The 24,069-nt window shown below is 39.5% G+C and overlaps 2 protein-coding genes and 1 long non-coding RNA gene across 4 annotated transcripts; 1 reads left to right on the top strand and 2 right to left on the bottom strand.

The window, feature by feature from the left end:
* Positions 1 to 5,104: 5,104 nt before the first annotated feature.
* Positions 5,105 to 9,014, bottom strand: LOC137244530 (SCAN domain-containing protein 3-like). 2 transcript variants are annotated; one of them, XM_067773610.1, is made up of 3 exons: positions 8,899 to 9,014; positions 7,846 to 7,952; positions 5,105 to 6,988 (listed from the first exon to the last, which is right to left on the bottom strand). In XM_067773610.1, exons 2-3 carry the CDS (start codon positions 7,852 to 7,854, stop codon positions 5,915 to 5,917), a joined length of 1,083 nt encoding a protein of 360 aa, XP_067629711.1. In that variant the 5' UTR covers positions 7,855 to 7,952; positions 8,899 to 9,014; the 3' UTR covers positions 5,105 to 5,914. The 2 variants fall into 2 exon arrangements, with proteins under 2 accessions (XP_067629711.1, XP_067629722.1); XM_067773621.1 differs by having other exon boundaries at positions 8,915 to 8,950.
* A 4,724-nt stretch (positions 9,015 to 13,738) lies between these two features.
* LOC137237959 (uncharacterized) lies at positions 13,739 to 14,559 on the top strand. The gene is made up of 2 exons (XR_010949064.1): positions 13,739 to 14,067; positions 14,122 to 14,559. It is a non-coding gene; the product is annotated as an uncharacterized lncRNA (long non-coding RNA).
* A 1,756-nt stretch (positions 14,560 to 16,315) lies between these two features.
* On the bottom strand, positions 16,316 to 23,569 carry LOC137237958 (valacyclovir hydrolase). Its single transcript, XM_067762419.1, has 3 exons — positions 22,880 to 23,569; positions 22,565 to 22,820; positions 16,316 to 16,754 (listed from the first exon to the last, which is right to left on the bottom strand). Exons 1-3 carry the CDS (start codon positions 23,382 to 23,384, stop codon positions 16,658 to 16,660), a joined length of 858 nt encoding a protein of 285 aa, XP_067618520.1. The 5' UTR covers positions 23,385 to 23,569; the 3' UTR covers positions 16,316 to 16,657.
* Between the last annotated feature and the right edge of the window lie 500 nt (positions 23,570 to 24,069).

Raw genomic sequence — 24,069 nt, 5'->3', positions numbered from 1 at the left:
ACAATAAATAGGAAAAACTTCAAAAAAAATGGGCGTGGCATCGCCCCTTTTATGACTAAGCAATTTTCTATGTTTCGGGAGCCATAACTCGAAGAAAAATTTACATATCGTAACAAAATTGGGTACACATATTCTCCTTAAATATTTCTCGAAAAAATGGAAGAGAACGGTTGAAGATCACGCCCACTTTTATATAAAAGATTTTTAAAAGGGTCGTAGACTAGAATAATAAGCTATAACTTAGCAAAAAATAGTTTTGAATCAATGATATTTCACTTATCAAGTTTTATTGTAAGAGGAAATGAGGTGACATTTTCTTTTAAACGGGCGGTGCCACGTGTTTTCTAGAAAAGTAATTTATCTGAAATGAAATGTACAATTGAAGCTCACACTGAGTATATAATGTTCGGTTACACCCGAATTTAGACACCTTTACTTGTTTGGTTTACCTTAGTGATAAGGCTTATTTGTAGCATAAATAAGCCTAAAATAAGGCGCCACGGTTAGGCGTATGATGTAATAATCTTTTCCAACATCGGGGTAAGAAATCGCATCAGATGAATAGGTTTGGAATAGACCATAAAGGTGCTTTCAATTTACAATCTAACTGTATGAGCAAGAGTTGAAATTCTAATTGCGATACATTACAAACATCATGCTTCTAAGAGATATTCTAAATGCTACTAGTGAGCTTCTTGACCACTTATGTGTACACATTCGAGATACATATATCCAAATCCGTTATTGTTTATGCATCGAAAACTTCGAAGGAGCCACGATATTCATATTCGAGATATACCGAATGTCAAAAATATCGGCGCGGCGGCGGCGGCGTCCGGCGCGTTACTATATTTTCTACTCGTTTAAGACTGTTTAGGCCATTTATTGTTCATGCGCATCACTGCCAGTTATAAGAAACTAATTGCGAAAATTTACTATTTCTAACTGTTCAAAAGTTATTAAAAAAAACGGGCCCTTTCGATGTCAGCTTAACACGGACTTTGCATCACCCAGTTCACCAAGTTCTTAAAACAAAACACTAAAGGAAAGTTTTATAATAAAGTTGTTAAAAAAAAGCAAATTACCCAAACAAGGTGCCGATTTAAAAAAAATTTACATTGCGATTGGCTGAAGGAATAAGCAAAATCAGTGATGAAAACTCCTTTGGTAGGTTCTAGGGGCATAAACACTCTTTTGAAATGATTCTTACCTCATACTTAAGTTGAGGATATATAGACGTATGAGAAGGGTTTGAAAAATCACTTGGGCTTACATTTAAATACCTGTTGTTTATTTGCGAAACTATACAATAGCGTCGGAAATGTCAATTTTGATTTTCACACTTCACCCTTCAATACCCAAGTCTCCCTGTTTGACATTTCCTAAAGTTGACGGCACTATCCAAAACTAGACCCTTGGAGTGAATCACATTGATTATAGCCTATCAACCAAGTTTAAATATCACCTACACGTTAGGGCTCCTTTTACAAATGTGAATACGTAGGCACATACATATATTTACCAGGTGGGGCTTTGTCCTTCGCAAGAACACTAAAAGTGGTGAAGCAAAAGTTTTCCCCAGACAGTCGAACAAATGGCCGGGTGTGCTACTAGACTAACGCAGTGGACAGTCGAACTAGTTTGAAAACTGAAGCTACGCGGTTATTCATAATGAATTCTTGTATCAAAGAGCGGGAAAACAACAGTTTGGACTGAGCGTATAACCTTAACATCTTTCAACTTAAAATCGGTCGAATTTCATTATAAAATATGGTTTTGATTTAATGAAGACTATTGAAATCAATGTTGTGAACACAAACGACTGCAAACTTTCGTCAACATTTTAAAAATTGTATCCAGGGCCCTTGTAAAATTTTAATTATGTAGATGCGCCGAGGATTATACGGTTTTCACCCATGAGTTACGCAATGACATCCACTTAGGTTACTTATGATTTCGACGGCGGCATCCTTGACCGAATAGTCGCTCCTTAACTTTTCAAGGTGTTTCCCTGGTGTAGCTCGGCAGCATAGCGCGACAAAAACATCAGTTCGAAAGTCTTCGGAACTACACCTAGAGCTTCTAGGAAGATGACGTCGACGAAGTTACATATGAGGTCGAAGTCGCAGTCCTATAGCTTCTGTGCTGGCATATAGTGGGAGGGTCAGGGGGCGTGGTAGCGACTGGTGGTCGGGATTGCTACTGTTCGCACATCGGGAATTGTAGCCCTTAATCATCGGGAATTGTATATCGAAAAACTGGATGCGCCCTGTGCCACGAGAATATTAGCAACACTAAGCCATACTATCATCTCTAAGCCAATACTAAGCAGTCACTTGTATCTACATAAACAAATCAATCATTATGTCTACACATATGTACATACAAGAAGCGGAGAGGTATGCACAAACACATGCATATATCTGAGATACTCACAAAAGTATGCAATCATCGGTAGAAGTATCACTCACATATGCACGCGCTTATGTGAAGCTATAAACGTGCATCTGTAGTTTATAGCTGGTGAGTTCATAGCTGGTAAACAAGTAAGGAAGAAGAAACGCCTAGAAGTATGCGAACGAGGAAACCGAAGAGTATAAAAGCAGCATAAGTTGATGCATGAGCAATCAGTTTGATTTAAGCACGCTATTGGTTGCGAAGTATAACTGTTATTGTGAAGTATTCTAATAAAGACCATTTTGCATTATTGAATATTGGAGTTATTTATTCAACAGTATAGCGATACGAACGTAAGCAGGAAGTTGCAACTAAGCAGAATTTCCCTAAATTCGTTACAATTGGTGTCAGAAAAGGAATTGTTGAATAAATTCCAGAGGACAACAAGGACATGGCAAAGTTAAGTGAATTAAGGATCCAGCAACTGAAAAAGGAGTTGGAGAAGCGTGGATTGAATACAACCGGCAATAAGATCGAACTTCAAGCACGGCTACGAGACGCTATGGAGATGGAAGGAATTAATCAGCCTCGCAGCTGGAGGCACAGGAGATAAGGGTATCATCGAAGTTGGAGGCCCGGGGTACAAAAATTTTACAGCTTGAGGAAAAAATCGGGGCCGAGGTGGATGCTTTGAGAGCACGTATCGAGCAGTTACAACTAAATCGCCCAGCAGTTTCAGCGAGTTATTCAAAGGTAAAAAGCCCTTATTTGACGGATCTGTTCCTTTCCAGGTCTTAAAGCTTCAATTTGAGAAGACATCAGCAGTGAACAACTGGAATGCTGAAGATAAAGTTGCTGCACTCTTCGTAGCATTGACAGGACCAGCTGCCGAAATCTTACAGACTATTCCAGAGTACGAACGGAACAGCTATGAAGCGTTGAGGGCTGCTCTAGAGAGACGATACGGAACCGAGCATAGGAGACAGATATAACAAATGGAGTTACTGAACCGCTTTCAGAGGGCTGGTGAAACATTGCAAGAGTTTGCATCGGATGTTGAAAGGCTGGCACATTTAGCGAATGCGGACGCACCCGTGGAATACACCGAAAAGGTAAAAATCCAGGGCTTTATTAATGGAATACGGGATGTCGAAACGAAGCGAGCGATATACGCAAACCCAAAACCTACATTCGCAGAAACGGTATCACATGCTCTGATTCAGGAAACAGCATCGCTTCTGTGTAAGCCAGTTTTCAAAGCACGCCGTGTGGAAGTAGAAAGGCCAGAGTGGGTAGATGCAATTTTGGAAGCTTTAAAAGGAACGCAACAGAAGAATAATGTTGCAATCAAATGTTTTAAGTGTGGAAAGCCAGGGCACATTGCACGTCATTGCAGCACCGTTCCTGGTAGTTCCAACTTGGCTGGTCGTAAACGTAAAGCTGGAGGAGATAAGCAAGAGCGAGTCCGATGTAAAGATCGAAAACTTGCCCCAGCTATTGAATTCCCTGCGATATCTATCTCGCAAATTGGAAGAAACTCGAGCAGTCTTACCGTCAAAGGAAATGTGGATGGCAAGGAGCGTGTACTGACTGTAGATACGGGCGCATCTCATTCCTTAATCCGATCTGATTTGGCCAACAGGAGAGTAAAGCCATTACCTGGAGCAAGGTTGCGTACGGTTACTGGCGAGTATAACCAAGTCCAGGGAGAAGTGATATGTGAAGTCTTAATTGGGGAGGTCATGGTTCTACATAAATTCGTTGTGGCGGAGATCGTTGATGAAGTCATATTGGGAGTGGACTTCTTAGTTGACCATGGCATAAGAATCGACATGCGAAGAAGGATTATGCGTTATAAGAACCAGGATGTACCACTTAACTTCAGTTTGGAGAAAGGGTTCAGCAGTAATCGAGTACTGGTGGAGGCGATTGGACAAATACCAACAAAGTCAAAGGCAGTAGATCGGGCAAAGGTTGATGGATCGAATGGGCCAAATAAAACGAAATCAAAGGTACCTGCGAGAGAAACACTGGCATTGACAAAACCAAATGGACCCACAAAAACGAAGGAAAGAATTCCCCAGAAAGAATGCCAGGGTAGTTTCAAGCAAGGGCGCACTACTGTTGTGAAACGTGGGAACGATACTGATTATGCAAAGCCAATCCGTCAAGCGCAAGCTCTACGAAGTAGTTCATTGGCTAAACAACAGAGTGTGAGGGAACGAATCAGGATAATGAGTACTAAGATGAAACACAGGTACGACAAGAACAATAATTCGGAAGGTTTCCGGGAGGGAGATTTGGTACTGCTATATAACCCTCACCGGCGGAAAGGTGTACCATCCAAATTTTGGTGCAGTTGGGAAAGCCCGTACAAAGTTGTGAAGAAGATCACTGATACCTTTTACCGCATACAAACCATTGGGAAACCACGAAATAGAAGGGTGGTTCATTTGGAGATGCTAGCAGCGTTTAGATCAGGAAATTTGTCTGATCGGGACGATCAGACTTAGGTGAAGGGCAGTGTGACGAATATTAGCAACACTAAGGCATAAAATCATCTCTAAGCCGATACTAGGCAGTCACTTGTATCTACATAAACCAGTGGTTCCCAACGTTTTCTAGGCCAGGGACCACTTTTACCTTTCTGTTGGTGCCAGGGACCACTAGTTAAGTAGGTATAATAAAAAAATTTAAAAATCAAATCGAACTTTATTTAAAACCTCAATGGGTATTTATGTACACAAAAATAAATTTAAAAAATGTTCGGTAATTTTGTATCAATGTGATTTTTGAGCTTGTATATTCTGTACGAGCTCGTGGATCCTCGGACTAATGCTGTTGCTTAAAGCTACACGCAGATCATCACTTACTTCCAAACGATTCCTTGCCTTGTTTTTAATTACCAACAAAGCAGAAAATCCCTGCTCACATAAATAAGTCGTTGAAAAACATATCAAATAACGCAAGGCAATTTCTCGAAGTTTGTTATAAAAAATAGCTTTTTTACACCAAAACGACTCTATTGAATTCGATTCAAAAGCATCCTTGCAGTTTCTGTCATTTTGGAGTTCTATCAGTTCTTCCTGGATTCCTTCAGCAACTTCACTTACGTTAATGGTAAAAGGGCTACGAATCAGTTTTTGATAAACTATAGCTTCTTCGGCATATTCTGGGAAGTAACGATTGAATTCATCAATCAACATTTGTAAATGAGTTTTAACGTTTTTTTGGATATTTGCTACACTCGAGCCATACTTTTTGTCTTCCACAAGAGTTTTAAATGTCGCAAACGCAGAATAATTTTTTTCTTCAAGTTTACTTATCCACAACTGAAGTTTGCAAATAAAAGCTCGAAGTTTGTCTTCAAAAATGAATATATTTCCGACGTTTTGTAATTGTTTATTTCCGGGACCTTGCAGTTGCATATTCAGTTTATTCAAATGTTCGAAAATGTCCACAAGATAAGCCAAATTTAGCTGACACGTCGGATTAGTAAACTGTTTTGAAATATCATTCATTTTTTATCAACCAGAAATATCTCAACCTCTGCCCTTAGTTCGTACAATCTTGCCAACATATTACCTTTCGAAAGCCATCGAACTTCTGTGTGAAAAAGAAGTGCTTCATGGTTAGACTCCATATCAGTGCACAACTTTTTGAAAAGGCGTGTATTTAATGCGCTGCTTTTAATTACATTCACAACTTTTATGGCCATTTGCAACGTATCATTAAGGCATACGGGTAAAGTCTTAGAAGCTAATGCCTGGCGATGAATTAAGCAATGTGACGTTATTACATTGGGATTTTTCTGTTTAACTAAAGTCGACAAACCAGAACGTGAACCTAACATTGCTGGAGCACCATCAGTGCAGAGAGAAACGAGGTGATCCCACATCAGATTATGCTTACCAAAATATTCCGCTATTGAATTCATGACGTCCATACCTTTCGATGTTGTTTCCAGCTCCCGTGAAATCAATAATTCTTCTTTAATTACGTTTTCATCTAAAAAGCGAACAAATACCAGTAGTTGACAACAATTTGAAATATCGGTCGATTCATCACACTGCAAAGCGAAAAATGGAGATTTTTGGATTTTTGAAACAAGTTGCTCCTCTATATCATTTGACATTAGCTCAATTCGGGCCTTGACGGTGTTATTGGACAGAGGTATATCCTGAATTTTTTTCTTGGCCTCTAATCCCAGTACTTCTTCGACGGCTTTGATCATACAGGGTTTCACAAGCGTTTCCCCGATTGTATGAGGTTTTTTAGATTGTGCTATCAATTTAGAAATCTCAAACGAAGCTACTAATGATTTTTGTGATGCTGAAAATCTCGTACCACTAGGTCCGAGTTTCATTTTTTTTAGGTTTTCTAATTTTCCTTCAAAGAATTCTACTGGACGGTCAGACAAATTCGGATGTACCGTGTCTAAGTGGCGTTTTAACTTCGCCGGTTTTAAAGCTTCATTTGCGAGGACAGTTGAGCATATAACACACTGTGGTTTTATTTCTCCCTTATTTTCTATCGAGGTAAATCCAAACTTTATGTAGTTATTGTCGTATTTTCTCTTGGGCGCCTTGTCCTTAAAATAAAATTAAAAAAAAAATAGAGCTAAATACAAACTAGGAAAAAAACCGTAAGTTCAGACATTATAAAAAATATTTATCTTGGTGTTACACTACGATCACACTGCAACGGACTTTTGTCGTCCATCAGCAAACACACATCCGCACACATGTGTTTTAAATGTGCTCGCAAGTTTCATTCGATTTCACCCGAATGTAAACAAACTTTTGCTCGTCCGTGCAAATAGAACGCGCTCGAATTTGCCGGCCGTGCCGGACTACAAAAATCGGTTGCAGTGTGCGCGTAGCCTAAGTTAGCTTCTCCCGTGACACAACAAATCCAAGTAAGTAGCTCTCTCGTGACAAATGCATAACCAAGTAAGCAGGTGGAAAACTAATCGATACTTACTTGTTTTGGTTTTGTCACGGGAGGTGCTTATTTTTTATACACAAAAACAAAAAAAAAATGTACTACGAACCCACGAATAACAAATCTTTGCACTAGAATTATCAATTCGACTTTTAGAAGTTCATAAACATTTAAAGTCGTGACCTCTAGTTATCTAACCGATAGTGTTCTTACAAGGAACATCAGCTGTTCTTCCTTGCATGGAATAGGTAACCTTGTAATTGAACCATGTTACTTCACATGTGCATATGCATATACCTATATTGATGTTTCATTAAAATTACGATATCATATCAAATCATATACAAATCACAACAGCAATTTGATATGCACTGATTCAACACCATTTACACATAATCGTGAGCTCACTTAAACAGAAATATACGCTTTTAAAATGTACATGGTATTCCAGAAATCGAAGTTTTTTAGACCAACGAAAACAATTTAATTAAAATGTCTACTTACCTGTACCATTAACGGACAAATTCAAAAAATAAAGTTAAGAACAACGATCAGTAATGATCAATTCTCTTCCTCACACAGTAAAGTAATACGAAATGCTATTACAGAAACTGAAATATAACAAATGACTGGGTTAGTTATGAGCGACGCACTGTTTTTTCAGTATCAGTGAAGAGAGTGACTGCTACCTTCAATAGCTGTTACTTTTTAAGAAAATCACAATCGCTATTCCGATTTCACTTATGTATTCTTATTTTATGGAGGGGGGTCCTACAGCAGCGAAATTTGGCGTAATAACTTTTTTGGTAATACGATTTGGCATTAGGCTCAAATTACAGAAACAAAATACTTTGCCATATGTGGATAGTTTTTGTTTACCAACCGTTAAATTTCAAATCATTCGCGGACCATATTTTGGCTTCCGCGGACCACCGGTGGTCCGCGGACCACCGGTTGGGAACCATTGACATAAACAAATCAATAATTGTGTCTACGCATAGGTTCATACAAGAAGCAGAGAGATATGCACAAACATTTGCATACATCTGAGATACTCACAAAAGTATGCAATCATCGGTAGAAGTATCACTCACATATACACGCGCATATGAGAAGCTGTAAACGTGCCTCTGTAGTTTATAGCTGGTGATTTTATAGCTGGTAAACAAGTAGTAAATTCTAGAAGAAGAAACGCCTAGAAGTATGCGAATGAGGAAACCGAAAATGGCCAAAACGTTGATTTCCTTAAATACATACAAAAAAAACCTTTCCTAAATATAATTTTTTTAAATCGAAAAATCAAGCTTTTTAAAGTAAGACTACCGGCGTACGCCGGCGCGCTGTCGGTATATAATAGAGCCTACGCCGCCGCCGCCGATAAAGTGATCGGCGTAAACCTCTAATTCATATGTATACACAGTGCATGGTGACAATTTAATATCATTGGCATTGAACAAAGTACATGCTGATCATTCTTGCTTGGTGTGTTATTTCCATCTACATATTGTAACGAATTTTGGGAAATTCCTGATAATTATGCATGTACAATCTGCTAACGTTCGAATCGCTGTACCGCCGGATAAATAACTCAAATATTCAGTATAGCCAAATCTTATAACTTTAAACGAACACTTCTTGTATATTTGTGTAGCCGAAAGATCTCGCGAACGGCTCAACCGATTTAAATGACAGTTGGCACAGAGATAATGTTTCACCTTCTAAGGCTTTCTACCTAGGTGTTGCCATTCAGAATGTTTCACAAGGTTGCCAACTATTCGAAATTAAAAAAAAAATTGCATAAGGTATGGGTATCAAACGAAAGGTATTTCACTTCGCATTACAATAGGGACATTTTTGAGTAGGGTTGCCATTTAGAGTTGCCACCTATTCCAAATTAAAAAAAATTGGATGAGATATGCCGATATGGTTATCAAAAGAAAGGTATTTCACTCCGCATTACAATAGGGCCATTTTGAGTAGGGTTGCCACCTATTCGAAATTTAAAAAAAATTGCATGAGATGTGCAGATATGGGTATCAAACGAAAGGTATTTCACTCCGCATTACAATAGAGACATTTTTGAGTAGGGTTGCCATTTAGGGGTGGGGTAGTTACACGAAATAGTACGCTACTTTCTCATATTCTATTAAAGCTTTAAAGGAGAACATTAAAGTTAAAAATCTTCTTAAAAAAATCTTACACATGATTCGACTTAATTTTCTTAATTTCACACAGCTAATAAAATTGAAATGCAATATCAAGGCACCGTGGCTAAATATATTTAAATGTATGTTTTTGGCAAATATGAAATGAATAATTGCAAAATTCTTACAGATTACTAATAGAAGCTTTATCACATAGCAAAAAGATATCTCACCATGGTAATTTGCTACCGTTGAACACTGGAGGCATATGTTCAATTTGAAAACGACATCTAACCATTGAACTATTTACCAACAGATGACGGTTAGGGAAGTAAGTTGACATTTAATTAAACTAACTGATAGTTGTCATTCGTGAAATTAACAAGTTTTTGGAATGTAATAAAATTGTGAAACTTTCATAGTGTATAACGAAAAAAATGTTTGAAATTAATAATTCGGCGCATGAAAATACTCCACGGTGTGCCTGAAGCAAGTTTAATTGAAGGGTCAAAGCACAACCGATCGTGGATTCTTATTTTCTGGACCAAATTAAGTCAGAATCCAAAATTTAAGCTTTTTCTACAGAGCCGTTTTTGAGAAAATTCGATTTAAAATTTGAAAATAGCAAAAAATCAGTTCTAACTTTTTTGATCTTTTTTGATTTGTGGTCCGATTTGGCTCATATTTGGAACACATAATACATACAAGAATAGAAACCGACTTATGCAAAAAAATTGCCGCTAGGTGGCGCATGGATGGAGATATTCACAAAAATCGTATTTGTGGTCCGATTTGGCTCCTATTTGGAACACATTATACATACATGAATAGAAAACGGCCTGCGAAAAAAATTACCGCTAGATGGCGCAAAGATCCAGATATTCAAAATTTTCCATACGATTTTTGTGAATATATCGATCCTTGCGCCACCTAGCGGTGATTTTTTTCATAAGTCGATTTTATTCCAAATATGAGCCAAATCGGACCACAAATACGATTTTTGTGAATATCTCGATCCATGCGCCACCTAGCGGCAATTTTTTTACACAGGTCGATTTCTATTCTTGTATGTATTATGTGTTCCAAATATGAGCCAAATCGGACCACAAATCAAAAAATATCAAAAAAGTTAGTACTGATTTTTTGCTATATTCTCAAAACGGCTCGGTGGAAGGAGCTTAAATTTTGGATTCTGACTTAATTTGGTCCATAAAATAAGAATCAACGAGAAAATCGGTTGTGCTTTGACCCTTCAATTAAACTTGCTTCTGGCACAGCGTGACTCGACCTAAATAACTTAGTTTTCGATTTCACTCATTGTCATAACAATCCCTTATACTGTTATAGGCTGGAAATACCCATTTCAAATTTTTCATTCCAGTTCATTTTGCGGTTAGTGTTTGATATGTTTTTAAAATCTCTTTTAAGGAAATCAAATATTGGTAAGTAAAAATATATAATATATGTACATAAAAAAATAGAGTTTGATTAATGATGACATGTAGAACAAATGCCCCTATTACGGTATACAACTCAACTTAGTTGGGTTGTAATTAAAACAACTCAACTTTCAGACAACTCAACTCCTGTTTGGTATTACGAATTACAACTTATTTCAGTTGAAGTTGAATTGGTGCTGCCAACCTAAGAAAGTGATGATTTGACAGATAATTGAACAGCTGATCAATTTGTGGCGAAAATTTAAGCATTTGCAAAAGTGATTTTGTTATAACAATGAAATCTATTTTATAATGGCGAAAATGTTGGTGATTAACATGTTGCGAATACGGAAAATATTTGCGTGATCATTCCAATCCCTTGGAAGTTCCTAGCAGCAAGTAAGAAAATGTTTAAGTGACGAATGATGAGCTTCAAATGAAGTTTGAAGATTTGAAATGAAGCTTTTTGCTCAACACTAAACAAAATTAAGGACCATTTCCGCAAACGCTTTCGAGGAAAGGCTGTACCCCTATTTTAAAATTATACGCCACACTCAGATTCCTTGCTGATGGCAGCTATCAAAAATGCTGTGGAAATGATTTTGGTGTTGGACTGGTTTTAGATATTATTGAGGAGCATGTTTGTGTGAGGTGGATTAAAACCCAAACAGCAAAAATTGTATTTTACTCTAAAACAGGATTCCCAGGATTAGTGATTAGTACCAATGGGACTCACGTTCGCATAATTCCACCTATTTTGGCTGCATCCGAACTGCGGCCAGCCTCGTCCAACTTCGGAATGTCGCTCCATAAAGTCAAAAAGTGATTCAATGTAATCCTTCGTTTAAACGTTGTTTTTCTATAAATGTCTACAAAATTGTTGATTATTGTTTGATTAGAAAAGGTTAAACTACCAGCTTTAATTTTTTTGCTTTTTTTTTGGTAACGTTTTATGAGCCCGTGCACCATCTAACTCTTATCAAAGGTGGTATCAAAAGACGCGTTCCATTTTTAGGATTCGAAAGCGGAAATTAAAAATTTTATTTCTGTCGAAAAATATTCACAAAAACCCACAAAATGGCCCGAGGGTCCGAAATATGAGGCCCGATCCATAGTTTTTTGCGCACATAATACCTTTCTGCGTTGGCGGCCTTTGGCCGCGATTTGTAAAAATAACTCTGGGTGGGTCCAACACCTTTCTGCATGAAATGAATGTTTTCGACTTCTTAAATCGGAGGTCGAAACGCGTCTTTTGAAACCAACTTTGAAAATTTTTGTTAAAAATTAGGTGGTGAACCGTCTTCAAAACGTTACATTTTTTCAAAACAGCTGCAAAATTGTATGAGACAACTGCTAGTAATCAGTTGTAAGATTTTGACGTCTTTGACAACTACACCAACACAAGGTTGTAAACGGTAATGCCACAAAAAGTTGTTAAGACTAGACAACTCAACCGAAATTTTTTTTTGACAGGTTGTAATACCAAATTGCGAAATTTCAACCCAACCAGAGTTGAGTTGTAAACGGTAATAGGGGCAAAAGTATGTTATGCGGCATACTTGAAGATTGCCGAACAAAGCTCGGTCGCCCAGGTACTGTGCTTTATTTATACTACTTTTGTAATATTACTTTACAAAATATTTACTCGCGTACTTCACTAAAAGCGTGTTAACATCAAACTGATTGATTATCGTTTGCACAGCGTTGCTTTTATACTCTAGACTCGTTCACCTATTTCCACCAAGGTCTAGACCTTTCACGAGCATGCCTTGTGGAACAGTTGTATCTCATACTTAGTTACACGTATATCTGCAGTTTATTATACTCAGCGTACTTTGCACACAGAGTATATTAACTTTAATTGGCTAACAGTTGGTTGTAGAGGTATAAAGGAATCGAGATATAGACTTCCTTCCAGATATCAAAATCATCAGTGTCGAAAAAAAAAATTGATTGAGACATGTCCGTCCGTCCGTCTGTCCGTTAACACGATAACTTGGGTAATTATTAAGATATCTTCACCAAATTTGGCACACGAGCTTATCTGGATCCAGAATAGATTGGTATTGAAAATGAGCGAAATCGGATGACAACCACGCCCACTTTTTATATATATAACATTTTGGAAAACACAAAAAACGTGATTATTTAGTAAATAATACACCTAGAATGTTGAAATTTGACGTGAATAATTTGTGAAAAATTTGTGATAAAATCATTTTTACAAATATTATTAATCATAAATCAAAAATCGTTTAACCACTCGTAACAAAATTCATCAGAGGTTGCCTTTACTATAAGGAATGCTTTGAAGAAAAATTAACGAAATCGGTTAAGGACCACGCCCACTTTTATATAAAAAATTTTTAAAAGGGTCGTGGACAAATAAAATAAGCTATATCTTTGCAAAAAAGAGCTTTATATCAATGATATTTCATTTCCCAAGTGGATTTATAATAATAAGTAGGTCAAGCTTCACATTTTAAAAAATGGGCGTGGCACCGCCCCTTTCATGACTAAGCAATTTTCTGTTTCGGGAGCCATAACTCGAAGAAAAATTAACGGATCGTAATAAAATTAGGTACACAAATTTTCCCCATAGCTGGAAAAATGGACGAGATCGGTTAAAGACCACGCCCACTTTATTTTTAAAAGTGTTTTAGACTAGAATAATAAAAAGAAAGTTTTGCATCAATGATATTTCACTTATCAAGTTTTATTGTAAGAGGAAATGGGGAGACATTTTTTTTAAACGGGCGGTGCCACGTGTTATGTAGAAAAGTAGTCTATCTGAAATGAAATGTGCAATTTAAGGGCCTATTACGGTACACAACTCAACTTGGTTGGGTTGTAATTAAAACAACTCAACTTTCAGACAACTCAACTCCTGTTTGGTATTACGAATTACAACTTATTTCAGTTGAAGTTGAATTGGTGCTGCCAAGCTAAGAAAGTGATGATTTGACAGATAAATGAACAGCTGATCAATTTGTGGCAGAAATTTAAGCATTTTCAAATGTGATTTTTTTATTAATGTTATATGAAATCTATTTTAAACTGGCGAAAATGTTGGTGATTGACATGTCGCGAATACGGAAACATTTGCGTGATCATTCCAATCCCTTGGAACTACCAAGCACCAAGTAAGAAAATGTTTAAGTGACAAGTAATGAGCTTCATATGAAGTTATTTTGCAGATTGGAAAGGAAGCATTTTAATCAGTACTAAACAAAATTAAGAACCATTTCCGCATACGCGTTCGTATTTTAAAATTATGCGCCACACTCCGATTCCTTGCTGACGGCAGCTATCAAATATGCTGTGGAAATGATTTTGGTGTTGGACTGGTATTAGATATAATTGAGAGGCGTATTTGTGCGAAGTACTTTAAAACCCTAACAGAAAAAACTGTATTTTACTCAAATAGGATTCCCAGGAGTAGTGATTAGTATCAATGGGACTCGCATAATTTCACCTATTTTGGCTGCATCCAAACTGCGACCAGCCTCGTCCAACTATGGAATATCAATAAAGTCAAAAAGTTATTCAATGTAATTCGTTTAAACGTTGGTTTTTCTAGAAATGTGTACAAAATTGTTTATTATTGTTTGATTAAAAAAGGTTTAACTACCGGCTTTAAATTTTTTGTTTTTTTTTTGGTAACGTTTTATAAGCCCGTGCACCATCTAACTCTTATCAAAGGTGGTATCAAAAGACGGGTTTCCATCTCCGTTTTTAGGATTCGAAAGCGAAAATTAAAAATTTTATTTCTTTCGAAAGATATTTACAAAGACCCACAAAATGGCCCGAGAGGGTCCAAAATATGAGGCCCGGTCCACAGTTTTTTTGCAAAGAACATCTTTCTGCGTTGGCAGCCTTTGGCCGCGATTCGTAAAAATAATCCTGGTTGGGTCCAAGACCTTTCTGCATTGCTGTATACAAAAAATCTGGCAAAATACAACAACCACATGAAATTAGATTTTATTAGAATTAATGTTTGTGGTAATTCTTTACGACAGCATGACACTGCTAATACGTGTCCAAAAATATCGAGAGAGGTATTAAACGACGCGTCTTGACATCAGTATTAATAATCCGAAGGCGGAAAATACAAATTTTAACTCGTTCAAAAGATATTAAACACAAACCGAAAAAAGACAACAACATTACAACAACCACATGAAAATCGCCAACTTCAACTGAAAATATCTCCGGACAGAGATAAAATGTTTATTTTCCGCTTTCGGATAATTGTTCTCGAGATTAATAGCGTCTTTTGGCACCTCTCTCGATATTTTTGGACACGTATTAGCAGTGTCATGCTGTCGTAAAGAATTACAATTTTTGTTTTCGGATTCTTAAATCGGAGGTCGAAACGAGTCTTTTGATACCAACTTTGAAAATTTTTGTTAAAAATTAGGTGGTGAACCGTCTTCTAAAACGTAACATTTTTTCAAAACAACTGCAAAATTGTATGAGACAACTGCTAGTAAGCAGTTGTAAGATTTTGACGTCTTTGACAACTACACCAACACAAGGTTGTAAACGGCAATGCCACAAAAAGTTGTAAGGCTAGACAACTCAACCGAAATTTTTTTTGACAGGTTGAGTTGTAATCTGTAATACCAAATTGCGAAATTTCAACCCAACCAGAGTTGAGTTGTAAACGGTAATAGGGGCATTAAGCTCACGCTGAGTATATAATGTTCGTTTACACCCGAACTTAGGCAGCTTTACTTTTTTCTCTAGCTATATGCGTGTGTGGGTGAGTAACAGCTTATGCTCTTAGCTGATGCTAACGTGATGTATGATTGTTTCTCTTTGCGTCAAGCTGCTGATTATGGGTTTGGAATATTCTTCGTTGTCTTCTATGCATGTGTGTAAATGGTTTACTGTCGTCGTGTTTATTTACTAACGGCATAGTGATGTTAGAAATGCCACAATATGCAATGTTAAATTGTTAGAGACTATAATTCTGCTCTGATGTTAATAGTCCCAGTTAGTGAAGTCTAATTACGTTCTATGTATCGATTATCATGAGCCATTATTGGTCCTGTAAGAAGTTTTCCCGGTTTTTCTTTTTTCTTCGATCTTTAAATATTCCGCCCTCAGACTGATTTTCTAGTACAATGTTCACCCATTCTTGCTCTCAGAGACCAACATCAGCAATGTGCGCACTTTCTTTCCTGCATAGAAGCATATGCTTCCACCTGAGGATGGCCATGTTAATATTTGGACCAAATTCTGATGGCATATCTAGGACACTACAGCGGTCTCAGCACGTGATCAGTTTGAACCATTGGAAAACCATACTTGGAAAATATTCTAATTACATTGTATAAGTTCCCTATAAATGTTGGAGGCGAAGAATAAGTATTCAAAAGATGCATGTAAATTTTTCGAACCGGGAAACGGCTTAAACTATTATAAAAACAGACAATTTATTTAGGAAGTGGATGCAGTTCTACAAAACGTAATACACAATTCGCTTACATAATAACGGTAAATCTTTTCTATCTACATATACATAGTCATATCATCCAAATGAACTCGATTCTTAATTACATACTTTAAAGACTTTTGTTAGATTCAGCGATTGGCTTTTAAAGAAAATTGTATGCAGCTATGATAGTTAAATGCGAGAGTTGCTGGAGTAGCTTGTCAATATGGGCAACAAACCTATGACACTATTCCTAAAATCGTGATCACTTACACTTAGTCTTATAAAAGTCTTTAAGATTTTGGTAAAAGGAATTCCGCTACCAATTTATTGAATTCGTCTGCGTAACGTAAATGAATGTTATGCTTGCCATTAGGAAACTCGTAATATCTGAAAAGGACAAAAGAAAATTTATTTAAAAAAGTGCTTATAGCGAATGAAAGTATTATATGTTAGTGAAAGTTTTTTGTTGTTGTTCTCATAGTTGAAACACGTTCCAAGTATTTTAAGGAATGCCCACTGTCGACCGAACAATTTGTCATAAAAAAAGGTCGTCCAAGCTTGTCTCTTCTTCAAAAAGGTGCCTGGAGCTCTAAGTTTCACTAAACATGAAGCAAGTATAGGATTGATAATGAGAGATCAGAGGTGGATCATAAATCAGGTTGTATGTAAATTATGCACTTTTGTTCAAGTCCTGCGGGTGAATCACGTAAGGACGACAGTCGGTTAAAACGTGACAATTGACGTACAAAGATCAAGATGGGTCCATCTTCATAGTGAGTGTTGTGAATGGGGTTGACGTGGACTTACTTCGTTTGCAACGCAATAGAGAAGAGGCCTTCGGGGAGAGACCTTATCGCTACAACAACAACAAAAACATTGGAAAGGCGACCTAAGAAGCTCCTTGCCGGAACCCACTTCACAGATAATCGAAGATGATAATCTTTATTATTTTTTAATAAGGACATTGAAAAACCGGCCCATTACTCGTAGTCTATAGGTTATCAACTGTGTTAGCAAAATTAGATTTCCAATGATTCCAACTACCCTGTCGAAGTACTTCTAAAGGAAAATAATAAAAGTTAGATGCCCTCCGAAAGCAACTAATCGTGAATAACGTTTTAATTAATTACATTTTTTAGGAGAGCAAGAAAACGTTTGTCACAAAAAATATAGATGGGCAGTTCACAAGAGTGTCGTATTCATGTACAATTTTAATATTTGAGTTGTATCCATTGTTTGCAATATAAAATTTGATTAAAGCATAGTACATTGTGAATTGCCTAATAGTTTTCTTTGACTTTTTTAAATCTAATTCAAAAGTCGATAGCGAAAAGTTGTATACAAAATCATTCTTTCGTTTCAATTCGAAATAACATCCCAATTTACTGTTTCAAAATATTTAAAACGTTATTCTACTACGCAAAGTATGTTGTTGTTGTTGTTGTAGCAATGCTCGTCCCACCTAATAGCCGCGATCGATCACAAATTGTCATCAATATCCTCTAACGGGAGTCCAAGGAAACTTGCCGTTTCAACAGGGGTGGACCATAAGGAAAGGGGTGTTAGAGGCGTTGGTTCCACATTACAATTGAAGAGATGGTTGGTGTCATGTGGGGACACATTGCAAGCGGGGCATACATTTTGTATGTCGGGGTTGATTCTGGATAGGTAAGAGTTTAACCTGTTACAGTATCCAGAACGAAGTTGAGCAAGAGTGACACGCGTTTCCCTGGGGAGTATGCGTTCCTCTTCCGCAAGTTTTGGATAATTTTCGTTAAGTACTGGATTCACCGGGCAATTCCCGGTATAAAGGTCCGACGCCTGTTTATGGAGTTCACCAAGGACCTGCTTGTTGTTGTTGTTGTTGTGGCAATGCTCGCCCCACCTAATAGCCGCGACCGATCACAAATTGTCATCAATATCCTCTAACGGGAGTCCAAGGAAACTTGCCGTTTCAACAGGGGTGGACCATAAGGAAAGGGGTGTTAGAGGCGTTCGTTCCACATTACAATGAAAGAGATGGTTGGTGTCATGTGGGGACACATTGTAAGCGGGGCATACATTTTGTATGTCGGGGTTGATTCTGGAAAGGTAAGAGTTTAACCTGTTACAGTATCCAGAACGAAGTTGAGCAAGAGTGACACGCGTTTCCCTGGGGAGTATGCGTTCCTCTTCCGCGAGTTCTGGATATTTTTCTTCAAGTACTGGATTCACCGGGCAATTCCCGACATAAAGGTCCGACGCCTGTCTATGGAGTTCACCAAGGACCTGCTTGTGTTTTTTCGCTTCATACGGCTGGGTTCTCAGGTGCCGTATTTCCTCAAAATGCTTACGGAGATGACTCCTTAGGCCCCTAGGCGGTGCTGGTTCGTCAATCAGATGTCTGTTGGGATGCCCAGGTTTCTGGGTATTCAACAGAAACTGTTTGGTCAGCATCTCATTTCTCTCCCTGATGGGGATTATTCTCGCCTCATTATGCAGATGGTGTTCTGGGGACATAAGAAGACAGCCCGTGGCGATTCTGAGAGCAGTATTTTGGCAGGCCTGTAGTTTCTTCCAGTGGGTAGTTTTTAGGCTTGGCGACCATTTGGGTGACGCGTAGCACGTAATCGGCTGGCTAATTGCTTTGTATGTGGTCATGAGCGTTTCTTTATCTTTTCCCCAGGTACTGCCAGCAAGGGATTTGAGGATTTTATTACGGCTCTGAATTCTCGGAACAATTGCGGTTGCGTGCGCACCAAAATGTAGATCCTGATCAAACGTCACACCCAAGATTTTGGGGTGTAGCACAGTCGGTAGCGTAGTGCCATCGACGTGGATGTTCAATATCGTCGGCATTTGGGGCGTCCATGTTGTAAATAAGGTCGCGGAAGATTTTGTCGGTTACAATGCCAGGTTTCGCGAGGCGAAAAAACTGGATAGTTCAGGGAGATAGCCGTTTATTTTATTGCATAGCTCATCGATCTCTGGGCCTGGGCCTGTGGCCATTATTGTGCAGTCATCGGCGTAGGAAACGATTGTGACTCCTTCCGGTGGTGAAGGTAGCTTAGATATGTAGAAATTAAACAAAAGTGGGGAGAGGACACCACCCTGTGGCACCCCTTGTTTAATTCTCCTTGGTTTTGATGTTTCGTTTCTGAATTGCACCGATGCCTGCCGACCACGCAGATAATTTGCGGTCCACCTTTTAAGACATGAGGGAAGAGTAGACCCTTCCAGGTCTTGCAGTAATGAGCCATGGTTGACCGTATCAAAGGCTTTTGATAGGTCTAGCGCTACGAGTACTGTTCTATGGTGGGGGTATTGATTCAAACCGCAATTTATCTGGGTGCTAATGACATTTAGCGCGGAGGTATTGCTATAAAGTTTTCTGAAGTCATGCTGATGAGGGGCTAGCTGCAAATGTGCTTGGAAATAAGGGAGCAAAATGGCTTCAAGCGTCTTTGCCACTGGCGATAGGAGAGATATCGGACGATATGACTCACCTACGTTAGCTGGTTTCCCAGGCTTTAGTAGCGGGACCACCTTGGCCATTTTCCATTTCTCGGGTATGGCAAAGGTGGAGAGAGACAGGTTGAAGACATGCGCTAAATATTTGAAACCCTCTTTCCCTAGGTTTTTAAGCATCGGCATGGCTATGCCGTCTGGGCCCACTGCTTTGGATGGTTTAGCGCGACCAATGGCGTCCTCAACCTCTCTAGCGGTGATGGTGATTGGTGACGCGCTGAATTTGTGTTTATGTTCGTGTCTATTGGCTCTCCGTCTATCTTTGTCGACCGTAGGATGCATTATATATTGTCGGCAGAAAGCGCTCGCGCATTTTTCCGCATCCGATAGCACCTTATCGCCAAAGGCGATGGAAACTTTGTCTTTGTGCTTAGTCGGATTCGATAGGGACTTTACGGTGGACCAAAGTTTACCTACACCGGTAGAGAGGTTACAACCTCTTAGGTGCTCTTCCCATTTCGTCCGCTTTTGTTCGTCCACAAGCAATCTGATGCGTTGGTTTATATCCCTTATTTGGGGGTCGCCTGGGTCAAGCTGTCTTATAAGGTCACGTTCTCTCGCTAAGTTTGCGGCCTCCGCCGGGAAGTGGGGCCGGATTTCGGAAATTCTCCCGGCGGGTATGAAATGTGCCGAGGCGGATTTGATGACCCTACGGAAGGTACGCTCCCCTTGGCGGGCATCAGTCGGGATAGGGAGGGCAGCTAGGCGGCTGTCTGTAAAGGATTTATATGCTTCCCACTTTCCTTTTTTGAAGTTTATGAAAGTGCGTTTTTCAGTGACGATGAAGTCGGCGTTACGCTCACGCGAAATAAGTATGGGCAGGTGGTCGGATGCCAATGTTACCATCGGCTGCCAGTTGACGCAGTTTACGAGTTCTGCGCTCACGATTGAGATATCTGGCGAGCTGTGACAGCTTCCTACCATACGTGTGGGGGCGTCTCCGTTTATTGTGCAGAACGTCGTTTCTTCTATTTGATCCGCCAACATCTCACCCCTACTGTCCGCCCGCAAGTTTGAATGCCATAGATCATGGTGAGCATTGAAATCGCCTAAGATAATGCGATTGTTGCCAGTGAGTAAGGCCCTGATATTAGGGCGGTATCCACTGGGGCAACAGGTGGCAGGAGGGATGTAGAAGTTGGTGATTTCTAGGTTTGCATCGCCTGACCGGACAGATAGGCCTTGACGTTCTAAGACATTGTCCCTGTGGTCGATGCCAGGATCAAATATACAATATTGCACAGAGTGGTGTATGATAAACGCGAGACCGCCTCCATTTCCGCTCTCGCGGTCTTTCCTGTGGACGTTATACCCAGAGCAGGTCTGCAATGCAGATCTTGCTGTGAGTTTAGTCTCTTGAATCGCAGCAATGCGGATGTTATGCCGCTTCATGAAATCGACTATCTCCGTAATCTTCCCAGTTAGTCCATTACAGTTTAACTGCAGAATTCTGAAGTGCATAAGGGGAGACATCGCCACTCTGGGGGTAAGTGACGGGTGACTACGCCTGGGTTGGGGAAGGCCAGGACGCAATTGCTGTTGTGGCCCTAGGACTGGGCGTCCTTGGGCAAGCATTGGGGTACCCGGATGATTTGGGTTTGCGACCTGGCAACATGGCGCGATGAAACCCGTCGGGGGGTTGCCGTTGCGGAGACCAGAACATCTAGGGAAGTGGCACCACCCAAGGCAGGAGCTGCATTGGGCTGATGTCGCAAACATATATATTCTGTGCTGGCAAACGGTGCAAACGGAGGTAGGGACTAAGAGTCTGTTTCCCTGACCTACACGATTGCTGCCGGAAGAGGGGGGAGAAGACGGGGGCAGGGGCTGTTACTCAGCATTGCTTCCGACTCTACTACGAAGATTGTAGTTATGAGTGGTAGCAGCTGTTTGAGTTGTTGGCGCCGTGGGGCGCGAGCAGCAGCGGGTACTTGTTGTGGCTTGCTGAGCAGCAGGGCTGCTGGAAGGTAGTGGGGGGGGGGGGGGGGGGCTTAGACGTAGACTACGGGACGCCCTTGGGCGTGAACAGCAAGGAGCCACAAAAGATTTATAAAAGTTACGTGGTCGTCGGGTTTTGGGATCAAGCCCAGAACAACCTGTCCGATGCAACCATCCCTTGCACGAGACACACTGAACAGAGTATGACCGTCCTAAAAAGATTCTTTTCCGGCAGATGCAGCAAACCCATTTCTCAGGACCGGGGTCAGGAGACGGACCCGGAGTGAATTCGATGCCTTCCCGGAGTAAGAGAATATGCAGCTGTCCTGCTGCAAGGAGCTGCTGGGAAGATGACAATTTGTGGGAGGGACGAAACAAATTAGTTGGGGTCACACTGAAATGACAGTCCTTGGTCGGGAAAAATCCCGAGTCGCTCCGTACATAGAACCGACTGCCTTGGGAAGCGTACGCAAAGTATCGTGCATTATGGCTGTTAAAACTTGTCTTCATGTTACCTGCTCTGAAACTTCTTTTTGTGGCTTCCTAGAGTTTATTTCTTATTTATACTATCTCTTAATACTTTTTTTTATGGCTATCTGGTGGTCAATTATATTAATTATTCTCCTTTTCTGACTCTCTTTTGCATTAGCAACAACTTTCAGCACTGCCGTATGTTGGTCGTCAGTTGGATGTACACTGTGACTGGTTTTCTAACGTTGGTAACCCCTTATGTACTTAAATTAGTTTCTTACTTGCAGCCTTGTATGTGTTCTATCAAGTACGGTATATGTTCAGCAGCAATCATTGGATCCTTTTTCCCATGCAATATAAAAGTTGGAGCTTTTACTTGATTAACTTCAGTACAGCAAAAATCTCCTTTGGCGTCATTATAAATTGCAACGGCGGCATCAACCCAATCTGCCCAAAGTTTAGCAAACTCATCTATTCCATATACCTTTTCCATTGGCTCTCGCATACGAGGCGACCAGTTCTGCACATCACGTATAGCTATAAAACGTTACATTTTACTGGTATGGTAAGTTAAATGTACATGATTATTTACTAGCCTTGTAAAGCTTTTACTTCGTCAGCATTCAAATAGGCACCTGCACCCCATATTACCAACTTCTCAACACATTCAGCAAATCGACCAGCTACAATAAGCCCAGTTATACCACCATCACTCCATCCCAATATGGAAAATTTGTAACGTCCCAAAGCTTGCATTAGATCTACAGCGCGTTGGGCATCTCTTTGAAAGAAATCTAAACCAAATTGTCTCGCTGGTGGTCTGGAGTTTCCATAGCCCGGTGGATCCCATGCGATGATTGTGTGGTTAGGCAACATCTGCGGCAAATTTTCAATTTGAGGCTTAAAGTCGGTCCAAGCAGAACCCAGGGCACCAGGCATTAATAATACAGTTTTGTCACCGCTGCCACTTTGCACGTAATTAAGAGCAATGCCACCCCTCACTTCCACTTTACGTTCGGTGTGCGTATTGCGTTGCATTGTTGTATAATTCGCTAAAGGTGTTAGTAGCCGGGCACACATAGCTTGTCTTATTTGTAACATTATGCAATGAAATCAAAAAACAATTGACCGGCTGTTTAGTGACCAAATATATCAACAGTTGATACAAAAATCAAAGAGTCAAAAACAACAAATGGTGATTCCACCATTCAACAAAAAACAACAGAAAACAGGTGTTTTTGTTTTAAAAATGATCACTAAATGCCAGCTGATCAAAAACATTTCGAAATCGGAAAACAATCAACGAGCACCCTACAAGAACATTGTCGGGTAGATGGCATTTGCGCCCCGATTCTAGTGTGGTAACAACATTCTTCACCACGGTAACGAAATCATGTGGCAACTTTTACACCCTTTTGGTATTCTACCTGCGAAAGTAGCCGGATAATTTTTACTCACAAAAGTGGGTGGTTACATCGAAATAACCACACAACAGCTGTTGTCTAGAAAAAGGCAAAACTGAAAAATAAAGAATTGTAAGCGCAAATAAGTAAAGATAATAGTAAAAAAGTATTGCCTCTTGCTATATATTTGTTTACATTATATGCTTTCACAGAATAAATTATAATACACCTATATAGAAAGTTATCATGCATAATATGCATATACACATCGTCCCGTTTATTCGTTAACCTCGTATCTACAAGTGAGACATTTTCCGTAAAGCGAACTCGGTTGCCACACCATGTTTTCATTTGGGACCAAAATTCTTCGAAAAAAAGGACCA

The sequence above is a fragment of the Eurosta solidaginis genome, chromosome 1, assembly GCF_040869045.1.
Source record: "Eurosta solidaginis isolate ZX-2024a chromosome 1, ASM4086904v1, whole genome shotgun sequence".
NCBI classification, from domain to species: Eukaryota; Metazoa; Arthropoda; class Insecta; order Diptera; family Tephritidae; genus Eurosta; species Eurosta solidaginis.
Note: the sequence above shows the minus strand (reverse complement) of the source record. Positions and strands in the feature narration are given on the sequence as shown.

Coding starts and splice junctions, on each gene's coding strand:
- LOC137237958 (XM_067762419.1), bottom strand. CDS start 23,384: ATGTTACAAATAAGACAAGCTATGTGTGCCCGGCTACTAACACCTTTA. Junction 22,821..22,879: donor CGAAGTAAAAGCTTTACAAG/GCTAGTAAATAA, acceptor AACGTTTTATAG/CTATACGTGATGTGCAGAAC. Junction 16,755..22,564: donor GAACACATACAAGGCTGCAA/GTAAGAAACTAA, acceptor TGTCCTTTTCAG/ATATTACGAGTTTCCTAATG.